General features: G+C 48.2%; 1 protein-coding gene across 1 annotated transcript in view; it reads left to right on the forward strand.

The window, feature by feature from the left end:
• Window positions 1-8557: 8557 nt before the first annotated feature.
• The window catches only part of CRLF2 (cytokine receptor like factor 2), a 36335-nt gene continuing 20511 nt past the window's right edge, over window positions 8558-24381 (forward strand). The window contains exon 1 of the mRNA XM_032773314.2: window positions 8558-8676. Within this exon, the coding sequence (XP_032629205.1) occupies window positions 8601-8676 (76 nt within the window). The 5' untranslated portion in view covers window positions 8558-8600. The remainder of the gene's footprint in view (window positions 8677-24381) is intronic.

The raw sequence follows: 24381 nt of genomic DNA on the forward strand, positions 1-24381 counted from the left end.
CTGACAGCTGGCGACTCCCCCATGTAAGAACCTTGCGACCCCTTGAGGGTTCATGACCCCCTCCCCCCCCGTTTGAGAACCCCTGTTCTAACCCCTTTACACTGTTCCTTGCAAAAGTGAATAAAGTTCAGTCTCTCTTACAAGCCCTCTGGTGTGTCACATGGGGTCAGAAGGAAGCTACATCTTTCACAAAAACAGAACAAGTGAAGCTATCTGAATTCCTTATTCTGGAAAAGAATAGGGCAGAGAATTGGAAACTTTAAAACTGTATCAGAGCACTAGCAACTGATGTGAAAAAAATCCTGCTTCAGCAAACAGAGCAACTGGATGACCCAACAGGTACTCTTAATCACCAACATCAATGATTATATGATTAAAAGGCCATCATGAATACACTTATACAATTACTCCTTTCTCTCTCATAGGTTAATTCCTAAGAGGACCTTGTGGTTAAAACAACATTGTCAGATGTATTTAATATGTTGATTGTGCATTTTTATCTAGAGATAGAACTAAATTGCAACACTTTGGTCTGGATTGCAAATACCACAAAGATCTACAGTGTTTGCATTCAAGGTTTTGGCTCAGCCAGTTTTAGACAAAGGGGACAGAAGCAGAATTTGTATCCAGATCTGCTCTCAGCAAATGTTGGTGAAACCCCCAAGCAAAGCGTGTTTCTCATCCTCCTCTAGTGATTGTCCATGTAGAGGATGACAACCTGTTACTGCTATCATTCTGCCAGTAGCTCAGGTGTGAAAAGCCTGTGTGGTAGATCTGAAGTTAGGAATGTCAGACATGAGGTATCTTTGTGCGTATGCATTCTGATACAGTCTATAATTACATGGTCACATACTATTTTTTCCATAGGACTCTATCTCATTCAGTACACAGGATGGACCTGCTCTGGGGATGGAGCAGGGTAATACTATGAAGGAGACTTGTCTGTAGGTCCCTATCTTCATTTGTTACAGAAAAGAGTGACTACAGCTATGCAAATAACTGATTTTTTTTGGCTCATTCTAGTTCATCCAAAAAAAAAATGTTTCAGGGCACCCAAACCTGAATTTGTAAAAGATTTTCAGTGAACTGAAAAGTCAGACTTTGTTTATTTGTTTTGGGTTTAACAAAATGTTTTCTTTCATTTTTTTTCCAGGCATTTTTAAGTTTTCATTTTATAAAATCAACTGAAATTACAGGCTAGATTCACAAAATCGAGGAGGATGTGTCCCACTTATACCCAATAGCCAATTGGTTAGGACACTCACTGGGACATAGAAGACCTGCTGCAGAATGGGGATTGCAGTGAGTGGGCTATTGCATACAAAGGAGCACCACTTCCTGTGTTTTCTGAATCTAGCCTCACATTTTCCCCCATTTATTTTGACAAAATAATTAAGCAAAAACTGTATAAATTCTCAAAATATTTCGGCCAACCAAAGTGTGCATTTTTAGGTGGAAAAAAGTTATGGCTAGAGACAAGAGATTGTGGGAAGAGAAAGAATGTGCTTATAGTTAAGATAGTGAAATGCTTCCCTGGAGAACTGAATTCTATTCCTGTCTCTGCCACAGAGTTCCTGGGTGATGCTTGGCAATAGAGTAGCCAAGCCTCCAGGATTGTCCTGGAGTCTCCAACATGGTAGGCGAGTTCTATGGGCTCATGTTGCATGGGCACCAGGAATATTCCTGGCCCAGGGCCCATCTCCAGCAATGTTTGAGGCTGGGTCTCTCCCTTGGCCCTGCCTTCTGCCCCCATGCATCCCCCCGGTGATTTAAAATGGCCCGGGGCCCTCACCCACCACCGGCAGCGCAGTGGAGCTGAGCAACTTCCTGCCTGCACACTCCACATGGCTGCCAGCCCCTCCCTGCAGCCTCTGTGTGGGCAGCATTGGGTCTGTGTCCATGCCTGCTGCTCCCGCCCCAAGTGCTCCTGTGATCAATAGGAAGCTGCAGGGGCAGTGCCTGGGGGTAGCAGCACACGGATACCCCCAGCCCACCCTGCCTAGGAGCCCCAGGAAAGTGCTGCACTCTCCACTCCCTTCCAGAGCCTCTACCCCGTCCCTCCACACCCCTCCCATCCCCAAACTCCCTTCCAGAGCCTGAACCCCTCACCCCCTTCTACATCCTCACCCCCAGCCAGGAACCCGCACCCAGTGCCCAAACTCCATCCCAGAGCCTGCACTCCCACTCCCTTCCCACACACCCTCCCCAATCCCCAAACTCCCACCCAGAGCCTGAACTGCCAACCCAGAGCCTGCACCCAAACTCCATCCCAGAGCCTGTACCCCAGCCCTCCACACTCGCTCCCAGAACGTGCACCCAAACTGCCTCCCAGAGCCTGCACTCCTCAACCCCTCCTACACACCCACCCTTTGCCCCATCCCAGATATGCACCCCAGACTCCTTCCCCCACCCAAACTCCCTCCCAGAGCCCAACCTCTCACCTCTTCTGCACCCAATTTCCCTCCCGGAGCCTGCACCCCAGTGCCCTACCCCAGCCCAGGGCCTGCACCCCAGACCTCCTCCCCCCACCGAAACTCCTTTCCAGAGCCTTAGGCAGGTGGGGAATGGAGTTGGGGGGGGGCTCTGGGCGTTCAGGGCACCACCAAAACTTCTACAAACCTGCCACCCCTGGTCTTCAGGAATTAAAGATTAATCTTTAATAAAAGATTACGTTGTGTGATGAAAATTCCAGGAATACGTCCAGCCAAAATTGGCAACCCTTCTGGGCAAGTCACTTAAACCAAAGACTTTACAGTTGGCCACTATGTGTTCCTTATTTTCTGCATACCCAATTTGACATCTGGCATCTGATTTGTGAAAGAGATGAGCACTCACAGCAGCCACTGAAATCAGTGGCAACTGAGCTTGAACATATAAAATGCAGTTTAATGCTAAGGACTCTCGAAAATCAAGTCCTAAACATCTCAGATTGGAAACCTAGAATAAGTGGATACTGTTGACCTTAATCTCTGTGTGCCTAAATTCCCCATTTGTAAAATAGGGATTACACACCCCACTGCCCTCCCCTCAGAAGCGCATTGTGAAAATAAATGTATCAATGTTTTGAAGCATTCAGATATTGATGAGTGCCATAGAAAAGCCCATGAGAAAATGAATAATTCTGTATTCAGAGCAGAGTTTGAACTGTGTGTAGGAAATAAGGCCAGGAGCCACACCTTGAATATTTTATGTAAGTAAAATATGGAATAGCTGCTGTTTAAGTGAACACTGCCCATCCTGTGAATGAGACAGGAGTCCTGTAGTTGGAAAAAATAGCACATGATCATGTAATTAAAGACTGTGTCATAAAGCATACATACAAGGGGGAGGAATTAAGGTTTCACAAGAACCTTAACTCGGGCATTTTCTAATTTTTGAGTGCTTGACTTTGCAACTTTAATAATGCTCTTGTCATTTAGCTTTTGTGTGTAATATAGTTTTACTTGGTCTGCATTGAGATAGTCATTGAATCCAGAGCAAACTGAGTGTGAAGAGCGCAGTTCAGAATGGCAGCATTTTATAGTCACTTTGCACTGGTGCCAATGGCTGCACAAGGTGCCAGATGATGGAAACTCAGGCCATTATATTTGATGTACATTGCTGCAGTCTCTTAGGACGGGTCTACCCTTAATAGGCTGAAGTGGCGCAGCTGCGCTGCGGCAACTGTGCTGCTGAAGCGCTTCAGTGATGACACTACTACCCTGACGGGAGAGCTTCTCCTGTTGGCGTAGTTAATCCACTTACACAAGAGATGTAGTGATGTCAACGTAGTTATGTCAACATGAGAGATAAGGGGTTAAGTTTGTATAATTGTGTTGTTCAGGGGTGTGGATTTTTCATCCCCCGAGTGATGTAGTTACACTGATGTACGTCTGTAGTGTAGACCTGGCCTTACGTTTGTTCATAGACTTTCAGCTGTTGCTTGTTGTGGATCATACTTGCTGACATGGAAGCAAACAGAGTCAGAACACTAGGGTGATGATAAATTGTCAACTACGAATGAAAGATCAAGTCAGAAAGTTCTTTAGTGTCATGCAGATTATAGTGATATGATGCAAGTGACTGAGAGGCAACAGGAAACTTCCAGTGGTGATAAATGTTTATGCTGTAATCACATGCAGAATCTACAACAGACAAAAATGATGCTTGATGGCAAGCTTAAAGTTAAATAGATAACATTCTTGCACACGCACCAAAAATTAAAAATCATTTGCTCAAGAATAAACCCTGCATAAGGGAAATCTGCAGGGATTTCTGAAGAACATAATAATACAGAAATGTACATAAGAACGGCCATACTGTGTCAGACCAATGGTCTATCTAACCTAGTCTTGGAGAATTCACCAGCAGTCCGCCAGACAGTTTGTTTACATTTGCATGGCTGCCCACAGCTCCTAGTGGCCATGGTTCGCCATTCCTGGCCAATGGGAGCTGCGGGAAGTGGCGCGGGCCACAGGAACGTGCTGGCCACTGCTTCCTGCAGCTCCCATTGGCTGGGAATGACAAACTGCGGCCACTGGGAGCTGCATGCAGCCGCGCAAATGTAAACAAACTGTCTGGAGGACCGCTGGAGGATTACCCTTATGGGCTGCATGCAACCCATAAACTGTAGCTTGCCCACCACTGATCTGACCCAATATCTTGTCTTCCGACAATGGTGAATGCCAAATGCTTCAGAGGGAATAAACTGAACAGAGCGATTATTGAAAGAGCCATTGCCTGTCATCCAGTCCCAGCTTCTGGCAGTCAGAGGTTACTTACCTAATTCATTTTTGAACCCAGCTATACTTTTGGTCTTCATAACATCTCCTGGCAATGCGTTCCACAGGTTGACTGTATGTTGTATGAAAAAGTGCTTCCCTTTGTTTGTTTTAAACCTGCTGCTTATTAATTCCTATGGGTGACCTCTGGCTCTTGTGTTATGTGAAGGAGTAAATACTACTTTCTTATTCACTCTTTCTATGCTGTTCTTGATTTTATAGACTTCTATCATATATTCCCTCCCCTTTGTTGTCTCTTTTCCAAGATGAACAATCCCAAACTTTTCAATCTCTGCTCATATGGAAGCTTTTCCATGCTCCTAATAATTTTTGTTGCCCATTTTCCATGTCTAATATATCTTTTTTTGAGATGGGGCAAACAGAGCTGCATGCAGTATTCAAGGTGTGGGCTAGAAGGGACCTTGAGAGTATATCAAGTCCATCCCCCTTTGCCAGGGCAGGGCTGTGACTGATGTTTGTCTAACCTGTTCTTAAAAACCTCAAAGGACGGGGATTCCACAACCTCTGTAGGTAACCAATTTCAATGCTTAGCCACCATTACAGTTAGACCATTTTGCCTAATCCCCCAACCTAAATCTCTTTGTACAAGAGCAATTCTTCTCTTCTCAAAAGTGATTAATTCTTTTCCTACCTTCAGTGCACATGGGGAACAATAGATCACTGCCTTCTGTATAACAACTTTTTACATATTTGAGGACTGTTATCATGTGCCCTCTCAACCTTCTCTTCTTTAGACTAAACATACTCAGTTCTTTCAACCTTTCCTCATGGGTCAGGTTTTCTAAACCTCTTATCATTATTGTTTCTTTTTGCTGGACTCTCTCCAATTTGTCCACATCTGTTTTAAAGTGTGTGCCTAGAATTGGACACAGTACCCCAGCTGTGGCGTCCATCACTACTGAGCAGAGCAGAACAAATACCTCCTGTGACTTACATATGACACTCCTATAAATACACACCAGAATGGCATTTGCCCCTTTTGAAATGACATCACATGGTTGATGAACAGATGTAAGTCTGAGTCGTTCCACCCACGGCATGAATCTGAATGTTGCCATTCTGCCCTTCTTCCCATGCACAATATTCATTTTCAGTCATGGATTATTCCCATGGCTGGGCTGCAATGCAGGATTTACAGGGTCAAATTCTATGGCCTGTGCTATACAGGAGAACAGATTAGCTGGCCATAAGGGTCCCCTCTGAACTTAAAATGTGTGAAGGCATACTAACTCCTATTGTTTCCTCATTGTGCTCTGCCTGGGCTGACTAACACTGACCATACTCCTTAGTTCCTCTCTGTCTGAGCGCACAGAAATATTGTCACAACAAGTCTTATTCACTTGATACTATCAGTGATATATCTCTTGCTTTTCTGCCTCCATCCACTGCATCTCACCCAGGCTTGCACGGGCACAGTCTTTACATATCTCTCAACAAAATGAGAATGCAAAACTAGCACTGGTGGGGCACTCTCTACATCAAAGGTGGTGGGGAATCACTGGGCGTTGGTGAGATGCAGACCATGTATCTGCACCAGTACACTACACTTTCTTAAGAGATGATTGGAAGCTTCTGGATCTTTTGAGAGCTTCTGGAGACATTGTGTCTATGCCACCTAGAGCTCTCACTCTGCCTGCAATGAGGGGTGTGCTGTACAGGTACACTAGAGCCCTCAGGCCATGTCATTCACAGAGTAGTACAAAATGAAGGCCAGACTAGTGCAAATTGGCTCCATTGAGCTAAACTGATTTAAAGTGATAAACTCATTGAGCAGCTGAGCATCAGACCTTACTATTCTCTAATAATGTGTCTTCCTCCACTTCGTACAGCACAGAACACAGTGAGAGTGCTGTGTTGGTAATAAATATACAGTGCTCTGCACTGCAGACAGGAACAACCAGTGTGAACTTTCCATTTGCATTTCCATCAGCTGTTCCATGGAATGTGTAGCAATGCAAAACAACAAAGAAGAAGAAGAAGACGTTATACATGGGCTATTGTTTATTTGGGTCCCTAGAAGAAGGAACAAGTAAATTATCTGAGGCAATTTACTTTGCTGAGCTATCCGATGATCAAAGGCCCTTTTCAAACTGAAGGTGAGGTAGGGGAATGAAAAGGAGAGGAAGGAAGCTTGTGAGAGCAGCTGCACATGCTGCAGGATGAGATAGGTGAGCAATTCTGAAAGCAGCTAATCCTGGGTGAAGGACACAATTGCTGGCAGAGGGCCAGGAGCTGCTTATCAGACAAAGATCATTGAACTCAAAGGGAATATTTCCATTGACTTAATAAGTGCTGAGTCAGGCCCTAGGAAAGAAGGCATTGCCCTTGCTCTCTGGGTAATTATTTAGCAGCTGCCACCTGGCAGCTTACAGTCTTGCTCAGCTCAGCCTCCTTCAGCACCCATGCCTATAAATGATTAACTTGCTCTTGGTCTTTGCTCCCTTTGGGCCTGAGGGAGGCTGTGCCGGAGCTAGGTTAGTTTGGACTCTCCTCTCCATCCTGACATGGAGCTAGGCATTTGGGGTGTTGGGCTGGATCAGAAGCTCCAAGCTAACTTGGCTGTGGCACAGTTTCAGGAGCAAAGGGAAAAAAGACCAAGAAGGTGAGAGTGAGTTAATCATTTATACATCCCCCAACAAAGCCCTAAACCTGAGCTACTCCTTGATTCACAGGTGGCTGCACTGCAGAACACATCTCAGGGCTCACAGCATCTTAGTTCATAGACTGAAGATCATTTATCTGTGAAAAAATATATAAAAACAGGTAATTGCCAAGCTAACTGAAACAGTGGTTAACTTTCCCTGCTGGCTCCTGCAGCATCTCTGTGGAGTCAGTTTGTTTTATGCAGTCGGATTGTCACCTAGGCATGTTCAAGGAGGTCCCTTCCTTAGGGTTTGTCTGAGAACCCACTGAAATCAGTGGGAGTCTCTCTGTTGACTTTAAGGGGCTTTGGTTACAGTCCCCAATGTCTTAACATGGGGATTGGTTTCTGAAGTCAGTGTAAGTCCCTGAACGAAGAAAAGGGGAATCTAGTAGCTTTGACTTAAAATATATCCTTTCCAAAGTATTTCTTTAGTAATGATGGACTAGTGAGAGGAGTCCTAAAGAACCTATTCCTTGTGTCTTCCTTCCCACTCCGGCCTGGAATAACAGCAGCACCTGACCTCTTTCCTACAGCTGCAGTCCAACTGAGATTTAGCCAATAGAAAGTGTGGCAAGAAAAAAAAAATCATCTTATGGCCCTTGTACAGCAACCAGGGGACCACTTAGCTGCAGAGGGGAAAACATACTGTATCCTCTTCGGGGCTATAGCAGCTACTGTGCTTCCCGAGAATGCCAGAATATTCTGCCCTCTCTTCTTTGCTTACTCGTGGATCCCGCTCTCCCCCTGCTTGTGGAACTGTGGTCAGTAACAGAGCCAAGTAATGGAGTGTGTCATGGTGCACTGGGTCCTGGAGTGCCTTCAGTGCTAAAAATACCCATTGCCCCAATGCAGACCAGAGGCTAATAGGCATGATTAAGCCTTATACTAGTAATTATTATTATTCAATTACTATTCTTCTGCCTAATAGTGGTATCACATAATGTGAATAACATAGGCAGACACCTGAAGTGTTGCAGTCCTGTAGTAATATATATTTCATTCATACATTTGTATCTACATGAAACTTAATTTTTTGTTTCCTGTTGTCATTTCCTCTAGTTCCTTCCAGTCTCTGATATTAAGCGGTGAACTCTGGAGGTTAAGATTACTCATGAAGAAATGCCATCAAGGCTTCCAGTGGTAATCTGATCATAGACTAATGAAAATTTGCAAGTATGGAGTTAGTCCTTCAAGCCCATGCAGCAATCTTTATCTTGGGTAACCTAGTGGCTTCTCAACCGCTTGCACAAAGTAAGTTGAACTTCCAGATATTAAGTTTAAAACGTTATGTGCAGATTCACATTATTTATGTGGATGCTTTATTTGCTTCATGTTTTATCCACTATAATACCTTTTAAAAAAATAAGGCCTGCTTTATCATTGGTGTAACAAGTCACAATGACTTCAGTGGAGCTACACCAGGCATGAATTTGACCCCTGTTTCTTTACAAATGTATAGGGATATAACAGAAATATTTAAAATGGTTTCTTCCAGTTAACATTCAGGGAAGACCTGTGTAAAGTTTTGTTTGAAATAAGGGGAGGGCCTCCTAAAACTCTGAGGAGTGGTACACACTGCCAAAGTTATGAATTATGCTAGCAGGGATCATGTACAAAAATAGAAGTGCAATCTTCTGGCCAGACATTCATATTAAAAACCAGAGATTAAAGTAAGACTTAATTAACAGTCTTTCATATTAAACAGTATGTGGGAAAATATGCAGCTATCCATTGACCTGTGGATACTGAAAAAGTATATACTTAATTATACATTTCCCAGAGGGAAAAACCTCACTTATTATTATTCCACAGTAACAGAATGGATATTTGGTAACCTGGATATTAGAATATCTGTTTGAGATTTTAGTTATATTGCATAGTATCATTATTACTCATGCTAAGAAATAAACAAATTGACTCAAAAATCCACAAAGAAAACCCACCCAGGACACACGGGTGATAATTTAACCTTCATTCTTGTTAACACTAAGTTACTGTTCTTCATTTCTGAATTTCATGAAAAAAATCATGGTTTAAGATTCTTCCAACCGTTTATCATTTTCTTTATAAAACTGTTCTATATTATATGATATGTCTGAAACATATCACTTATGGCAACTCAGTGACACAAGGACCAACGTTCCAGTGCTAATTACCAGGTGTAGTTATTTACAAAGTGGATGTAACACTCTACTATTCACACATGTTAGATCCAATTTGTACAAGCATAAATGACCTCACAAGATGCAAGGCTGTGGAGAATCAGCCTAGTAGTGCCTAGGTACTGCAGTGTCTGCTGATCCTACCAATTGTGGGCCACTTCCACCTGCTATGAAGCCCAGTAAATGTAATAAGGAATACATCTCCCCCAGGCATATGCACTCTCTCTCCATCTCACTCCCTCTCATTTTTAAGACAGGGATTCATTTACCTTTTATTCTGAGTCATGGGAGCTCATTTCATGCTTTTCAATGCTTATGTTGAGTAGCACTATTTCCTACATGTAGTTCTACTGACTTAGATGAGATTGCTGTCATGGATAAGTAATATTCAGTGCAAGTAGTGGCTGCAGGATCAGTTGCAGAGTATCATTCTCAGGTTGGTTCAATACAGGAGGCTAGGAGCTAATGCATGTGTGGTTGCTTATTAGGTTTAATCAGTCTGGGGAAATCAGAAGTGGGTTTTTTTTTGTTCTGTTTTGTTGTTTTGGTGAGACTGCAACATTCAAGAACAATTGTGTTCCACTCTGTTATCTTTGTAGATATGTGATTTTTGTCTGTTCCATTACATTTCAGTATTCCTTTTTGTTCAATAATAAAGAAAAACATAACTTGTGGTTCTCAGTTCTGCTGCTTACCTAATTGCTCTGGGTTCTACTTGCATAAATGATTGAGGATGGTGGGCTCAACTAATAGTTACATTTTCTGCTTATTTTTCCTATCAGATGACTTACTGCATATGCAGAGATCACGTATTTCATGTATTTATGTTTCTACACACTGTGGTGCATTCAGTGCTCAACTGTGCTGATAAGACCCTGTCTTTGAGGGCCATGTGGTGCACCATCAATCCTGTTGGAGTTCCAGCAAGAATTTTCCCGCAGAGAACAAAAGTAGAGTTCTCCCCAGAGCTGGAAGCATTTGACCTTGCTGTGGCCTTTCCAGCATTGCAGCAGGCTCCTGACTGAGTTCTTGGCCATGTCCGCTGGCTGACACAGGGCGTGGATCCAGAACAGCTCTTCAGGGCAGGCACTGTCTTTTTGCTGTATGGTTGTACAAAGCCTAGCACAATGGGGCCTTGGCTTCCAGCCATGCTACAGTAACAAATAATTATAATGATCATTAATTAATAACCCTGCTTCTTCCCTGTCATTTTGGGTTGTCATGTGACCTCCCTGCTCTTGTGCAACTGTAGGGCAGTGGGCAAAATAGGGCTACAATTGTTATGAAATGAGGCACCAGATTGGCTTGTAAGGATCCTGTCTGTGTGGATAGTTCAATGTTTGAGACCATCCCACCTATCCTCCTTGGAATCATGAAGCCTATGTAAGGGGGAGAAAATATCCCATGGTATCACTCTACCCTGTTCCCACCCTCAACCCCTAAGTTAAAATTATCTGACTTAACTCCCATGAAAGCCACTTTCCACTGGCAGAAGATGGTTCTCCTTCCAAAAATGCAGTGTCTGCCCATAGAGAACAATAAGCATCCCTGCAGCAAAAGGGGCAGGAAGTGTAGTGCATAAAAGGGGATTGTCAACATTCGGATAAGCTATGGAAAAGAATCCAAACTATTGGATGCTGATCTGAGTCAACCTTTTAAAATATTATATAGTACATTTTCTTTATTTATATTGTTATTTGTAAAGATGCACACAGTACTGTCCCAAGACTTAAGGAGAGAGCATGGGTCCCGATCAGGGGCGGCTCTAACTTTTTTGCTGCCCCAATCACGGCATGCAGGCTGCCTTCAGCGGCAAGCCTGTGGGAGGTCCCTAGTCCCGCGGCTCCAGCGTACCTGCTGCCAAATTGACGCTGAATCTGTGGAACCGGCGGGCCTCCCGCAGGCACACTGCTGAAGGCTGTCTGACCAGGGCCAGCTCTACAGTTTTAGCTGCCCCAAGCAGCGTGCGGAATTGCCACCGAGGGGGGTGGGGGCAGTCCGTGTGCCCTTAGGGTGGCAGGCACGTTTCCACGGCAGCAGCAATGCGGTGGCAGCTTCTATGTTTAGCTGTCCAGGGCGGCTTCAGTTAAACCTAGAAACTGCTGCCGAATTGCCACAGCTGCGGAAACACGCTTGCTGCCCTAAGGGCACACGGACTGCCCCCATCACTGGCAGCGGCAATTCCGCGCGCTGCTTGAGGACAAAACAACAGGGACTGCTGCCCCTTGCAGAATGCCGCCCCAAGCACTAGCTGGTGCCTGGAGCCAGCCCTTTGTCTGACTGCTGCCCTTGCAGGGACTGGAAGGGCACTCCCCATGGCTTGCCGTCCCAGGCACGCTCTTGGAGCGCTCGTGCTGGAAGCTGCTGTTGGTCCAGATCCTCAAAGGTATTTTATTCTCATTAATCCAGGGGGAGTCTGAGGATCTGGTCCCTGGTCCCTTCTCTGGAACACATATTGTATTGGAGAGGGCTGTGAAATGTGTATGTAAAACTAAATCAAACCCAAAAAGTGCAGAATCTGATGTTCATTTCCTCAACAGCAAAGCATACTTTAATAATCAAATGATTATAAAATGTATTTAAAATTATATAAGTCCTCTGTAATTGAGTACATTATTTTAAAATCTTTAACAGGTTATGTCATCAGTTACCTCTTATGAAGTTCTTAGAAACCAAAGTATGTCAGATTGTTCCTATCTCACCAGATGATTTATTATAACCTCCCACTCTCTTTCTATTAATTAATCACTGTGTATTGTTAACGTATTTACAAGGTGTGCACATCAGTGACCATTTTGCTAGATGTCAAATACAGATGTGAAAATCCCAGAATTCCAGTCCATAATATGCAGCTGGCCTATAGTTATGTGCAGAATAAGGCCATCATTCTGCAAAGATTCCTGCATGAGATTAGCTTCACACAATGCACATAGTCCCACTGAAGACAAGAGGCCTAAATGTAAAGTTAAGCATATGGGTAAGTCTTTGCAGGCTTGGAATAAAAATGATAGTCGTTAAGGTCAAACAAAAAGCATATAAAGCCACAATATAAGGTCTTTATCCAGGGTTAGATTGAGCCTTTAAGGCACAGCCTATACTATAGGATAGTATGGAGCTATCCTCCCACAGGAGAAGAACCAGGAGGCATTCTTTGTGGGAAGCAACTTACTCTGTCCTTTGTGACCAATCATCTCTATTGGCTTTTTCTTGGAGGATGAGAACCCCTGGTCCCACCTCGTCCCCATCCCTTTCCAACTGCTCTGGGATGTCAGAAGGAAGTGATCACAGAACCTGGGATTCTGCCTTGTGCTTATGAGGGGTGTGTAAGGGTGGGTGTTCTCTCTAAATAGGCAGAAACTGACCCTGATTTTCCCTGGCAGCCTTTATTTTCTTTTGAAAGGGAATCCAGAGAGCCCCGGTGGCTTCCCTGATGTGTCCACTCAGAGTCTGCAGATCTTGGAACAGTTCATAGTTCCTGATGAGAGGCCTCTATGGGGTGGGAAGTTTATGGGGGAATTTTCCATTTAGACTCCCCTTTGCACATGGAAGGGAAAGGCAGAATCTTAATCAAGAGCTTCAGGATTTGGTCTTGAGGAAGGGTTGGTTCAGGGGATTGATAATGGGATTACAGAACCTTTCACCTCTTAGTCACTGATTAGTATGGACAGGAGGTCAGCAGTGATCAAATGCTCTTAGCATATGATGGCTATAAGGTGTTCAAAGTAAAATAAGTTACATTTTCTGATCCCTTCCTCAGTGCACTTGTGGTCCAGATCCCAAAAATATCCCATCATCACAACTAGCCCTAGAGCTGGCATCCTTGTTGGTAATCTCACCATTGAGACCAAGGATTAAATGTCAATCTGGCATCTTCCACAGGGATTAGTTATTCCTTGTTAAAACAAATAAATTATAGACTTGTTCAAAAGGACAGGAATTATGGTTTATCTTTTATGAGTATGTTGAGAGGTCCTTGTGATATGTAGGAGGAAACTTCCAGATATGTACTAATAGTCACCACAGATTTGAAGGGGAATTAATGCAAAAATGTTCACATCTGGCCACCCACAATATTTCTCAGATGTATATAAAGAAATTCAGGCCAGTACTTCCCCTAAAAAAAGTACGGTGCTATGTCTCACAGTTTCTTAGAGCAATAGCTGTGTGGTAATAGCCTCCTGTCCCAGATCTGGACTTTAGCGTCCAAAATCTGGTCCTGTCCCAAACCTGGACTTTTGCGTCCAAAATCTGGGGGCTTACCTGAAACTCCCCCAAGCTCACTACCAGCTTGGATATTCTCGCTGCCACCAACTAGGATTAGTGGGGGTCGTAGTATGCCCCCCGAGTACCCCAACTGTCCCCATGGGGACCCCCAAGACCCAGAGCCTGGGTCTCCCTCTCTTCTCTCCCAGCTTCCCCCCCTTTCCTGGGTTAGCGGTGCGAGACTAGACTTCACTCTTGATTCAACCGGAGAGGCAATCTAGCGTCCCCGAGGCTATGCATTCACAGCTAATCACAGCTAGCACACAAGGAAATTCCCCCTCCTGAGCTCGTAGCAGTAACTAGAGAAAAAACTTCACCATAAGAGAACAGAGGTGATTCTTTTTCTCTTCCCCGTAGCCTGCTCTTTCCCTTGAAACAATAGAAAAGCCACAGCCTGGCTTTTCCTTCCCTTTGCTCCCTAGGAAAAGAAACTTCACAAGTTTTAAAAGAAAGTCTTTTAAAAAAAAGGAAATATAAAACAATAACTTGCATTAAAAATCAATACAGCTCTTGCTTATAAGAAGATATGAAGAAACAGTCTGATTAAAGATAGCCCAAAATTAACCAGTCCAACAAATCAACATACATGTAATTACAACACAACAAAGTCTCATAGCCGAATACTTTGCTTTCCTTGTGTACTTCCAGACTTTAGTAGAATATTGAGATAAGAGAGAAATTAGAAGGAAACCTGTGTTACTCATAGCCGAGAAAAAAAAAACGACCCCGAGTATACACATTCTGCCCTGACTTAAACATCCAGTTTCTGTTGGTCCTTCGGGGTCAGGGTTTGGGTCTCTTTCCAGGTAAAAGAAACTTAACCCTTACCTTACATATTACTTATGACAAGATGGCTGAAAGACTTAAGAAGTAATTCCCTTGAGAGACTCAGGAGCCCCCGCAGGTAGCAATTGGGCTTCGTAGGTAACTCCAGACATTTTGGATCTTATACGGATCCTACATATGAGAAAACATTTCTTTAACTGCGTGCCATTAGGTTACATACTCAGTGCATTTCTGAGGCTTGATCTTGCACTATCCGTTTAAACCATAATTTGCAGTGTAAACCAACTTAACCTTGCACCCGTTCCACACAACGCTTTATATTGACTATTACAAGAGCGTCTTCTAAACGATTTCGTACTCACCTCCTGAAGAGAGAGTAGCACTGGTCATAAATAGATATAACGAAGGTTAAGTTTCTTTTACCTGGAAGGAACCAACACTCCCGATGACCAATCAGAGAATGGATTGTAAATCAGGTGGCGGGATTTGGGCACTCGGGGTCTTTTTTGTTTCTCGGCTGGAGGAAAACAAGGGTTTCTCCTTAACTCCTTTACAAATCATTATACCAAGTCGTGCATAGTATACACTTAAAGGAGCACCTCCTCCATAGGCGCAATGCTGCGACTATATTGAGACTAAGCGGTACCAATTAGATGAGTGAATGCTTGCGATGCTTCCCTCTGTTTGTTGTACTCCGTCCTCTTATCGAATCTCTATTGCTATGTCCCAGTTATAGACGTTGTGTGCCCCAGTCACGGCGCGCGGCGAACTCGACTAAGCAAAACCAAAGAGTTCCTTCGCGAACTTTCCATCTGCGGATATAAAGATCTGTCCGCCATTCGATCTGAGTAACACACCCATGGCAATGATTTAAGTTACCCCTCAAAAGGGAAGCGGGCTAAAAGCATAAGTACTAGAGAGTTAGAAGGCTGATGGTTCGCATGGTCCGATGTAGACGACTATAGATTGACAATAATGTGAAAGTCCATAACAAGCACAGTTGTTGGTATAGTATTGATTCGAGTTGTGAGGACTTCAGTTCCAATCATATGATCATTTGTAAAAAATATGGGACTGGTTTAATATTTGTGGGCTACTTTTCCTTATTAAATACAGACTTATTTTCCTTCTTCTGTCTCTTGGGCCGCCCCTTCGTCCCTTCCAGTGTGGCTCAAAGCAAAAGGACTAAGGACCAAACATACGACGTTGGCCTGCTGCTTTAGGACTCACCCCTGCGTGCCCCATATCAACCCCTATGGCAGACTTTCGCAACCATCCCTTGGCCTCCGTGGTCACAGCCCAAGGGCCTGAGTCTTCTTCCTGTGCCAGCCGCTTAGATTCATCATGTAAACACCTGTTTGCCAAAGTGAGGGTGCCACCACAGCTGGTTGGGAAAGGCCACACCCTACCTTGCACTAGCATAAGTGCACAGCCAAGGTTCCGCGGCCCCAGCAGAAATCAGGCCCCAGGGACCCCCAAGACACTATTGCACCAAGTGACTGGCTCAGCCCCCTTACCACTTCCTTGGATCAAGGATCACGATTCCTCAGTACTTACGGGGAGGGAAAAACTGAGGCAGTGGTCATGAGCAAAGTGGCTGCTTCCCAGCCCTCAGGCAGCAGATCCTTAGCGACAGAACCCAGGACTACCCATCACCCCCAGGTCTGGGCCCTTAATCCCAAAACTACCGGGCCCCCTACAAGGTTTCCAATGGGCTGTCTGTGCTCTGAGTACCTGGCCTTGCCCTGCCTGTTAGCTGAGAGCAGTCTGCGGGAGGAAGCGGGTTTCTTGAATTGGTATGTGATCCCTGACATACATAAATCTGTTTAACCCTCCTGAGACGCCCACTCTTCCTGGGAACCTTCCCTATCTCCCATCCCATTTCGACCAGTGTGCATGCTGTACCGATTACGTGAGTCAATAGAGTGATATTTGGGCTGACAAACAGCCTCCAGAAGAGCCCCCGAGCTCCATTCTTTGCAACGAGGCTGGGGCGTTAACCTCTGCTCCTGGCCATTTGCCAGCATCCGTGCTTGCCACCCGCCAGGCGGAAACACTTTGGCAAAGGGGGGTGAAGGTGGCAGGTTGGCTGTTCTGTGTGGAGTTGCACACGCCAAATCAAGGTGTGGCTGCAACCCCCATGCGGCGAGACGGAAGCGACCACTCAGGCGCTTGCCGTACCAGCGGGACTGCCTCTTTACCGACCGGCGTGGTCCTCTTCGCTGCTTGGCTGCTGTCCCCATGTATTGAGCAGTGGCTGGTTGGGCCAGTGCATTGCCAGCCCATTGCACATGTCTCCCTCTCACTGCTGCCAGAGTGCAGAGCTAGCAAGGGGTCGGTAAGGCTTGCCAAGGCAGCGTTGGTTTTTCAATCCAGAACACCAGCTCAAAAAGGGACCCTCTGGTGGTTCTCACAGTGCCATGCACCACCAACGTGGGCCGTATGAAGTGGTCCGGTCGGGTGGCCACGAGCTATGGGTCTTAAGGCATGGCCTCCCTGCATGCCCAGGGCTTCCGCTCAGCTACCCAGAAGCAGCAACATGTCCCTGCAGCCCCTACGTTGCCAGAGAGCCAGGGTGCATGTCACAGCGGCTAAGTCCCCGCCCCAGGCACCAGCCTCCACACTCTCCATTGCCCCGGAAACCCTTTTCGGCCATGGGAAGCTGCAAAGCGCAGGCACCTAGACGGGTCAGTGGTCCAGCACAGAGGGAGCCCCCTCCCATACCCTTGAACCCCTCATTTCTGGCCCCATGCTTGGTAGGCCACACACCCAGCTGGAGTTCCTCACCCATACCTCCCGCCCACCCCAACCCCGTGAAAAGTGAATGTGGGTGGGCGTAAGACCCGCTCGGCGTTCCGGAGCGATTAAGGAGGGGGCTGGAGTGAAGTGGGGCAGGGCCTTCAGAGAGGAGCGCAGGGTTACAGATGTGGGGCTTTTTGGGTTAAGGGGTGTTCGGTTTTGTGTGCACATTAAGAGTTGGCAACAACTTACAGGGAGGTTACCTATCTTCAATGGGCTGTCAGCGGGCTCCTGGCAGGTCGTGGGCATCCGGACTGCCAGTAGCTCCTGGGGGTGGGTGGAGCTATCGTCAGTTGTTGGTTGCGTGAGCCGCCCTTAAAATTGCCTCCTGTGGCCTGGGGGGCTCTGTGCTCACAGCAGTGGAGTCCCTGGGCCTGTCTTGCATCCTCGCTCCTGCTGAGGGAGTCCAGCCTATATCCCTGCTTTCCCTGGTCATGGGCCCTGGGGCAGCTCCTGCTTGGAGCAGCACAAGGGTGGGCCAGCCAGGGGCCCCCGTGCCCACACCACAGTCTCTCTGTTGGGGTCCTGGGCCTCTTTCCAGGGCTTCCTGCCCAAGCTGGTGCCTGGGGTTGGGTGGGATGTGTCCAGAAGGCAATGGAGGGAAGGTTGGGGCAAGAAGGTTTGTTAAGGAACAGGAGATGGGTGTTTCTTTTGTGTGTGCAACGCTGATGCAAGTAATTGAGTGGAGGTGAGTTGAACCAGGGCCCCCTGTAGCCATGGACCTTGGCTGACACTGGCTCTGCTGCGGGAGGAGAGATCCCAGCCCTATGTTCCTGCGAAGGCAGGGGGACGCCAGGGGCCTGAGTGAGGAAGCAAAGTCATGTTCCACACCTGGCCCACCGCAGAGGGGCCAGGGGCCAGGCAGATTTCCTGGGCTGGCGGGGGCAGCGAGCGTGTGGGTGCCGGGCGCTCCCCAGGGGCTGGGCAGCAGAGAGGTCACAAGGGGAGGGTGAGAGGGACAGGACGGCACGGAGAGGATGGGCCAATGCAGGGATTTAACCACCGTGCGCTTGTTTATTGAACTCAGAACCAAGGTCAATGTGTGTTCCCACCGTGTTTAATAATCAGAGCCTCACAGTATCTCTCAAGGCAGTCGGCCTGGACTCAGTGTGAGCTGGCCCAGCAGGGGCCAGCGCGAATAAGAAGCCAGGGCCTAGTGCCCCGCTGGGGGGCTCCGCCATGCAGGGTAGTGACGCTGCCTCTGCGGCGGTTCTTGGCAAACTCCTGCCAGGGGTCTGGACTGGCTCCAGAGCCAGCTAATGTCCCTCTAAACGCAGCATAGGGGGTGCCAATTAACAACTTGCCAGGTCACCTTCAGCCCCAAGCAGGCCATTGGGTCTGCTTCCCTCAACAATAGCCTGAGCCCAGTGCCTGGGGTTGAGCCCAGCCAGGCAGACATTTAGGGCACACGAGATACGCCCGAACTCGTCTCCTCAGCGGGCAGGCCCTAAGAGCACGCGCTTGGCTCAGGCCCCACGAGGACAAGTCTGCTGCGCCCATAAAGTGCTTCAAAGCACTAGCAACTACTTTTTCAGGTGCTGACATGCGAGGTCCCTGACACCCCCACAGCACCACTCCAACACTCGGATCCCCACACTGCGGGCAGCTTGCCACCAGGTCCCAGTGAAAATTGGGTGGAGGGAGAGACCTAATGTTCCTTAAACCTGGTCTTCTGTCGCCCTCCTGGATCATAATGTGAGAGAATGATCCCATCCCTTTGCGCGTTGTCCGAAGGTGAGGGGAGGGCGCCATTGGCCCGCCATGTCCTACAACCCAGGCGTGCCAGTTGTTTAAGGCGCGACCTAACCCGGTGTAGACGTGGATGGGGTGGTGGCAGAATTTCTTCCGTTCAATCCTGAGCTACCAACCTTCTCGCGGGGGTGGATAACCACAGAGCTTTGGAAAAACCTCTTCCACCACTTGTAGGGTGGTGTTCTGCACTACGGACTACGCACGGGCACCAGCCGCTCACAGCAGCCGGGCAGACTATCCACAGGCGCGCACAGGAAAGCAGTGCACAGACCCGCCCCAGCCACCTCCTCAAAAACCTCTCCCTTCCTCGGTGTTGAGAGAGATTTATTGGGAGTGCGAACTGCGAGCAGGGGTCAGATAAACACACTGCATTTCTGCCGCCAGGCAGCCTGTGGACTAGTCTGCCACCCCAGAGGCTCTGTGGCAGCGCCATGGCTGCCGCTGCAGTTCCGTAGTGCAGACACACCCATACAGTGTGGAAGACGGTTTTTCCAGCTCTGTGGTTAATTCCAACCCCGCAGAGGTGGTTAGCCAGGATGACGAAGAATTCTGCCACCACCCATCCACGTTCTACACCGGGTTAGGTCGGCCTTAACAAGGCACGCCTGGTTGTAGGACAGTGGCAAAGGCGCCCTCCCACCTCGGACAACGCCGCAAAGGGATATGGGATCTCTCTCACATTAGATCAGAGGGCGACAAGAAGACCAGTTAGGAACATAGGTCCCTCCCTTCCAACCCATTTCACTGGGCCTGGGGCAGCCTGCCCAGTGTGGGGGATCCGAGTGTTGAGGGCTGGGGGGTGTCAGGGACCTCGCAGGTCAGCACTGAAAGTAGGTTGAGTCTGCAAGCACTTTTCAATGGGCGAGAGACTTGTCCTCGTGGGCCTGAGCAACGTGCGTGCTCTAGGGCTGCCCTGGGAGACGGAGGTCGCGTTATCTCGTGTGCCTTAAATGTTCTGCCTGGCTGCCCGCTCACCCAGGCACTGGCTCAGGCTAGTGAGGAGCAGACCCACGCCTGGCTTTGGGGGCTGAGTGCCTGGCAGTTGTTAATGCACCCCCTAGGTGCGTTTTAGCGGGACCATTAGCTGCCTCTGGAGCCAGCCAGGACCCCTGCAGAGTTTGCCAAGAACCGCCCAGAGGGCAGCTGTCACTACCCTGATGCGGGAAAGCCCCCGCGGCACGCCCTGGCCTCTTATTTCGCCTGGCCCCTGCTGGGCAGCTCACCTGTCCAGCGACTCCTTGAGAGAAACTGTGAGGCTCTGATTATTAAACACGGTGGGAACACCATTGACCGGTCTGAGTTCATTAACAAGAGCACGGGTTAAGCCCTGCATGGCCCATCTTCCGGCCGTCTGCCCCTCACCCCTCCCCCTGTGACCTCTCTGCTCCCAGCCCTGGGGAGCGCCCCGGCCCACACTGCGGCTCTGGCCCCCGCCAGCCCAGGAATCTGCCTGGCCCTGGCCCCTCTGCGGATGGGCCAGGTGTGGGAACATACTTTTGCTTCTCACTCAGCCCCTGGGGTCCCCCTGCCCTCGCAGGACATAGGCTGGATCTCCCTCCCAGCAAGGCCAGGTCAGTCAAGTCCAATGGCTACAGGGGCGCCCTGGTTTCAACTCACCTCCCAACTCATTACTGCATCAGGTGCACACAAAAAGGAAACACCCATCTCCTGTTCCTTAACAACTTCATTGCCCCCAACCTCCCTCCATGTTCTGGGACCACATCCCACCCAAAACCCCAGGGGCAGGAAGCCCTGGAAAGAGGCCCAGGACCCCAACAGAGAGACTGTGTCGGGCACGGGCCCTGGCTGGGCCACCCTTGTGCTCCAAGCAGGAGGCTGCCAGGGGCCCATGCCAGGGAAGGAAGGGAATATAGCTGGACTTCCCTCAGCAGGAGCGAGGAATGCAAGACAGGCCCCAGGGACTCCACTGGCTGTGGCACAGAGCCCCAGGCCCACAGGAGGCAAATTTAGGGGGCTCACGCCCACCCATGAGCGATTTCCTCCCCCCACCCCAGGAGCTCATGCAGACCGGCAATTGCCCACCCCTTTTACCCAGAGCCCGGCTGCAGCCCATTGAGATTGGAACCTCCCATGTAACAAGGTTGTCAACTTTCTAATTTGCACAAAAACCGAAACACCCCTTACCAAAAAGCCCATCTGACCCTGCCCCTTCTCTTGAAGGCCCTGCCCCACTCACTCAGCCCCCTCCCTCATCGCTCACTCTTCCCCACCTCATTCACTTTCACGGGCGTTGGGGTGCGGTGAGGCGTTGAGGACTCCAGCTGGGTGTGTGGCCTCCAGCATCGGGGCCAGGAAATGAGGCGCTTCAGGTGTGAATGGTGAGGGGGCTACCCTGTGCTGACCACACCGTCAGCGTGCTGCCTGCAGCTCCCATTTGGCCGTGTTCCTGGGGCAATGGGAGGTGTGAGCTGGTGCCGGGGCGGGGCTAGCGCCTGAAGCACCCCTGGCTCCTGCAGTAGGCTGCCAGGGACATGTTGCTGGCTTCTGGGAGCTGAGCGGAAAGCCAAGGGCAGCAGTGGAGCCTGCCTTAGCCTGCTGTGCACCGACCGGACTTTAACGGCCATTGGATGGTGCTGACTGGAGGCCACCAGGGTCCCTTTTTGAGCTGGGTTCTGTTGAAAACCCCTCCTGGCAAGCCTACCCCCTGCTACTGCTTCTGACAGTGAGAGGGAACTTGTGCAATGGGGTGCTCACTGGCCCAGAGCACTGCCATACATGGGGGCAGCAGCCCGCAGGAGGGACCACCGGAGTATAAGAGCAAGCGCTGGTGCCAGAGCGGCTGAGCGGTCCGCATTCCCTCTCCGGCTAATTATAGAGGCAGTGCAGCCACACCATATGATTATGCAAATGTGCAACCACACAGAACAGCACCTGCCACCTCTCACCCCACCCTTTGCCCAAGGGTATCCAGGCAACCACACCTGGCGCGGTGAAAGGCAACGGAATGCTGGCAATGAGAGAGAACGCAGAGTTACGCCCCAATCTCGCAGAGTATGAAGAGCTCGGAGACGGCTCTCTGAGCAGTTTTCAGTCCCAATTCACTCATATCATAAGACACGAATCGGTACACCATGGTGTAATCAGTGAAACCCCTCCCGCGAAGCCTGCTCTCAGCTACCACAGGGCCAGGGCAAAAGCCAGCATAGCTACAGAACAGAACGACCATGGAAAACCTTGTAGGGCCGGAACGATTTCTGTGATTAAGGCCCAGCATGAGGAGTCGAGGAGTAGCTGGTTCTGTTCTGGATCCGTAGCTGACCTAGGCAGCCCCACTTTGCCATGACAACATGCCCATTCCACTTCCCGATAAATCACTAGGATCGTGATCTCATCCACAAGTAGGTGTAGTGGGGCTGACCAGTCACTTGTAAGCAAAGTTTGGGTGGTCCCTGGGCCTGATTCTACCTGGCCGGCACATGGCTTAAGTCAACTTGAGTGCATAAGTTGCAAAGGATAGGTGTGGCCTTTACACCAAACAGCTGGGTGAACCCTTCACCTTGCACAGTATATCATGATGAGTTCTAGCGCGGCAACAGGAGAGACTCAGCCCTGGGCTGTGAACAACGAGTAGAGGCCAAGAGATCGGATTGACGAGTCATCCAACTGGGGCAGGATAGGGCACATGCACCGGAGGCAGTGAGTCTAGAGCAGGACAACGTCTATGTGGTCTCTTAGTCTTTTGCTGAGCCCACTGGAGGAACGAAGGGCCGCCCCAAGAAAACAACACCACACGCTAAGGTACATTCAAAGTAACAGCCTGCACTATGGGAGCAGCGCGCTACGCTAAAGAGCCATACACGAACCACTGCCAAAGCAGCGGGTGCAGAAGCCCAGAGACTTGCATGTAAGACGCCCTCGGAAGGAGCACGTGCTGCGGGTGGAAGTCACAAAATGGAGCTGTGAAAGCGCCGGCCAGCACCTCACCTCAGATGGCAGACAGCAAAAATGGAGGACCCATAGCATAATCTGGACCACCCAACACAAGAAACCTAAACCAAAAAAGAATTAAAACAAAACTCCCAAAAATAACAACCCCTGATTAGCAAACGACATCGTAAAGACCACAAACAAGCGAAGTTCCGATATATCGATCGGAGCAAGGCCGCAAGGGGAAGGAGAATCAAGATGCCCAGTGAGAGAGGCCGAGGGTCGACGAATTGGAGACATGGTGGCAAAGGAGGACGGCATGCCTTATAATATATTAAAGAAGAAGGAAAATAAGTCTGTATTTAATAAGGAAAAGTAGCCCACAAATATTAAACCAGTCCCATATTTTTTACAAATGATCATATGATTGGAACTGAAGTCCTCACAACTCGAATCAATACTATACCAACAACTGTGCTTGTTATGGACTTTCACATTATTGTCAATCTATAGTCGTCTACATCGGACCATGCGAACCATCAGCCTTCTAACTCTCTAGTACTTATGCTTTTAGCCCGCTTCCCTTTTGAGGGGTAACTTAAATCATTGCCATGGGTGTGTTACTCAGATCGAATGGCGGACAGATCTTTATATCCGCAGATGGAAAGTTCGCGAAGGAACTCTTTGGTTTTGCTTAGTCGAGTTCGCCGCGCGCCGTGACTGGGGCACACAACGTCTATAACTGGGACATAGCAATAGAGATTCGATAAGAGGACGGAGTACAACAAACAGAGGGAAGCATCGCAAGCATTCACTCATCTAATTGGTACCGCTTAGTCTCAATATAGTCGCAGCATTGCGCCTATGGAGGAGGTGCTCCTTTAAGTGTATACTATGCACGACTTGGTATAATGATTTGTAAAGGAGTTAAGGAGAAACCCTTGTTTTCCTCCAGCCGAGAAACAAAAAAGACCCCGAGTGCCCAAATCCCGCCACCTGATTTACAATCCATTCTCTGATTGGTCATCGGGAGTGTTGGTTCCTTCCAGGTAAAAGAAACTTAACCTTCGTTATATCTATTTATGACACAGTGCTACTCTACTCTTCAGGGGTAGTACGAAATCGTTTAGGAAGAGCTCTTTAATATCAATATAAGCGCTTGTTGTGAACGGGTGAGGTTAAGTTGTTTAACACTGCAAATTTGGTTTAAACGATAGTGCAAGATCAAGCTCTCGAAATGCACTGAGTGATGGTAAAACCTAATGGCACGCAGTAAAGAATGTTTTCTCATATGTAGGATCCGTAT

The sequence above is a fragment of the Chelonoidis abingdonii genome, chromosome 1 (assembly GCF_003597395.2).
Source record: "Chelonoidis abingdonii isolate Lonesome George chromosome 1, CheloAbing_2.0, whole genome shotgun sequence".
NCBI lineage: Eukaryota > Metazoa > Chordata > Testudines > Testudinidae > Chelonoidis > Chelonoidis abingdonii.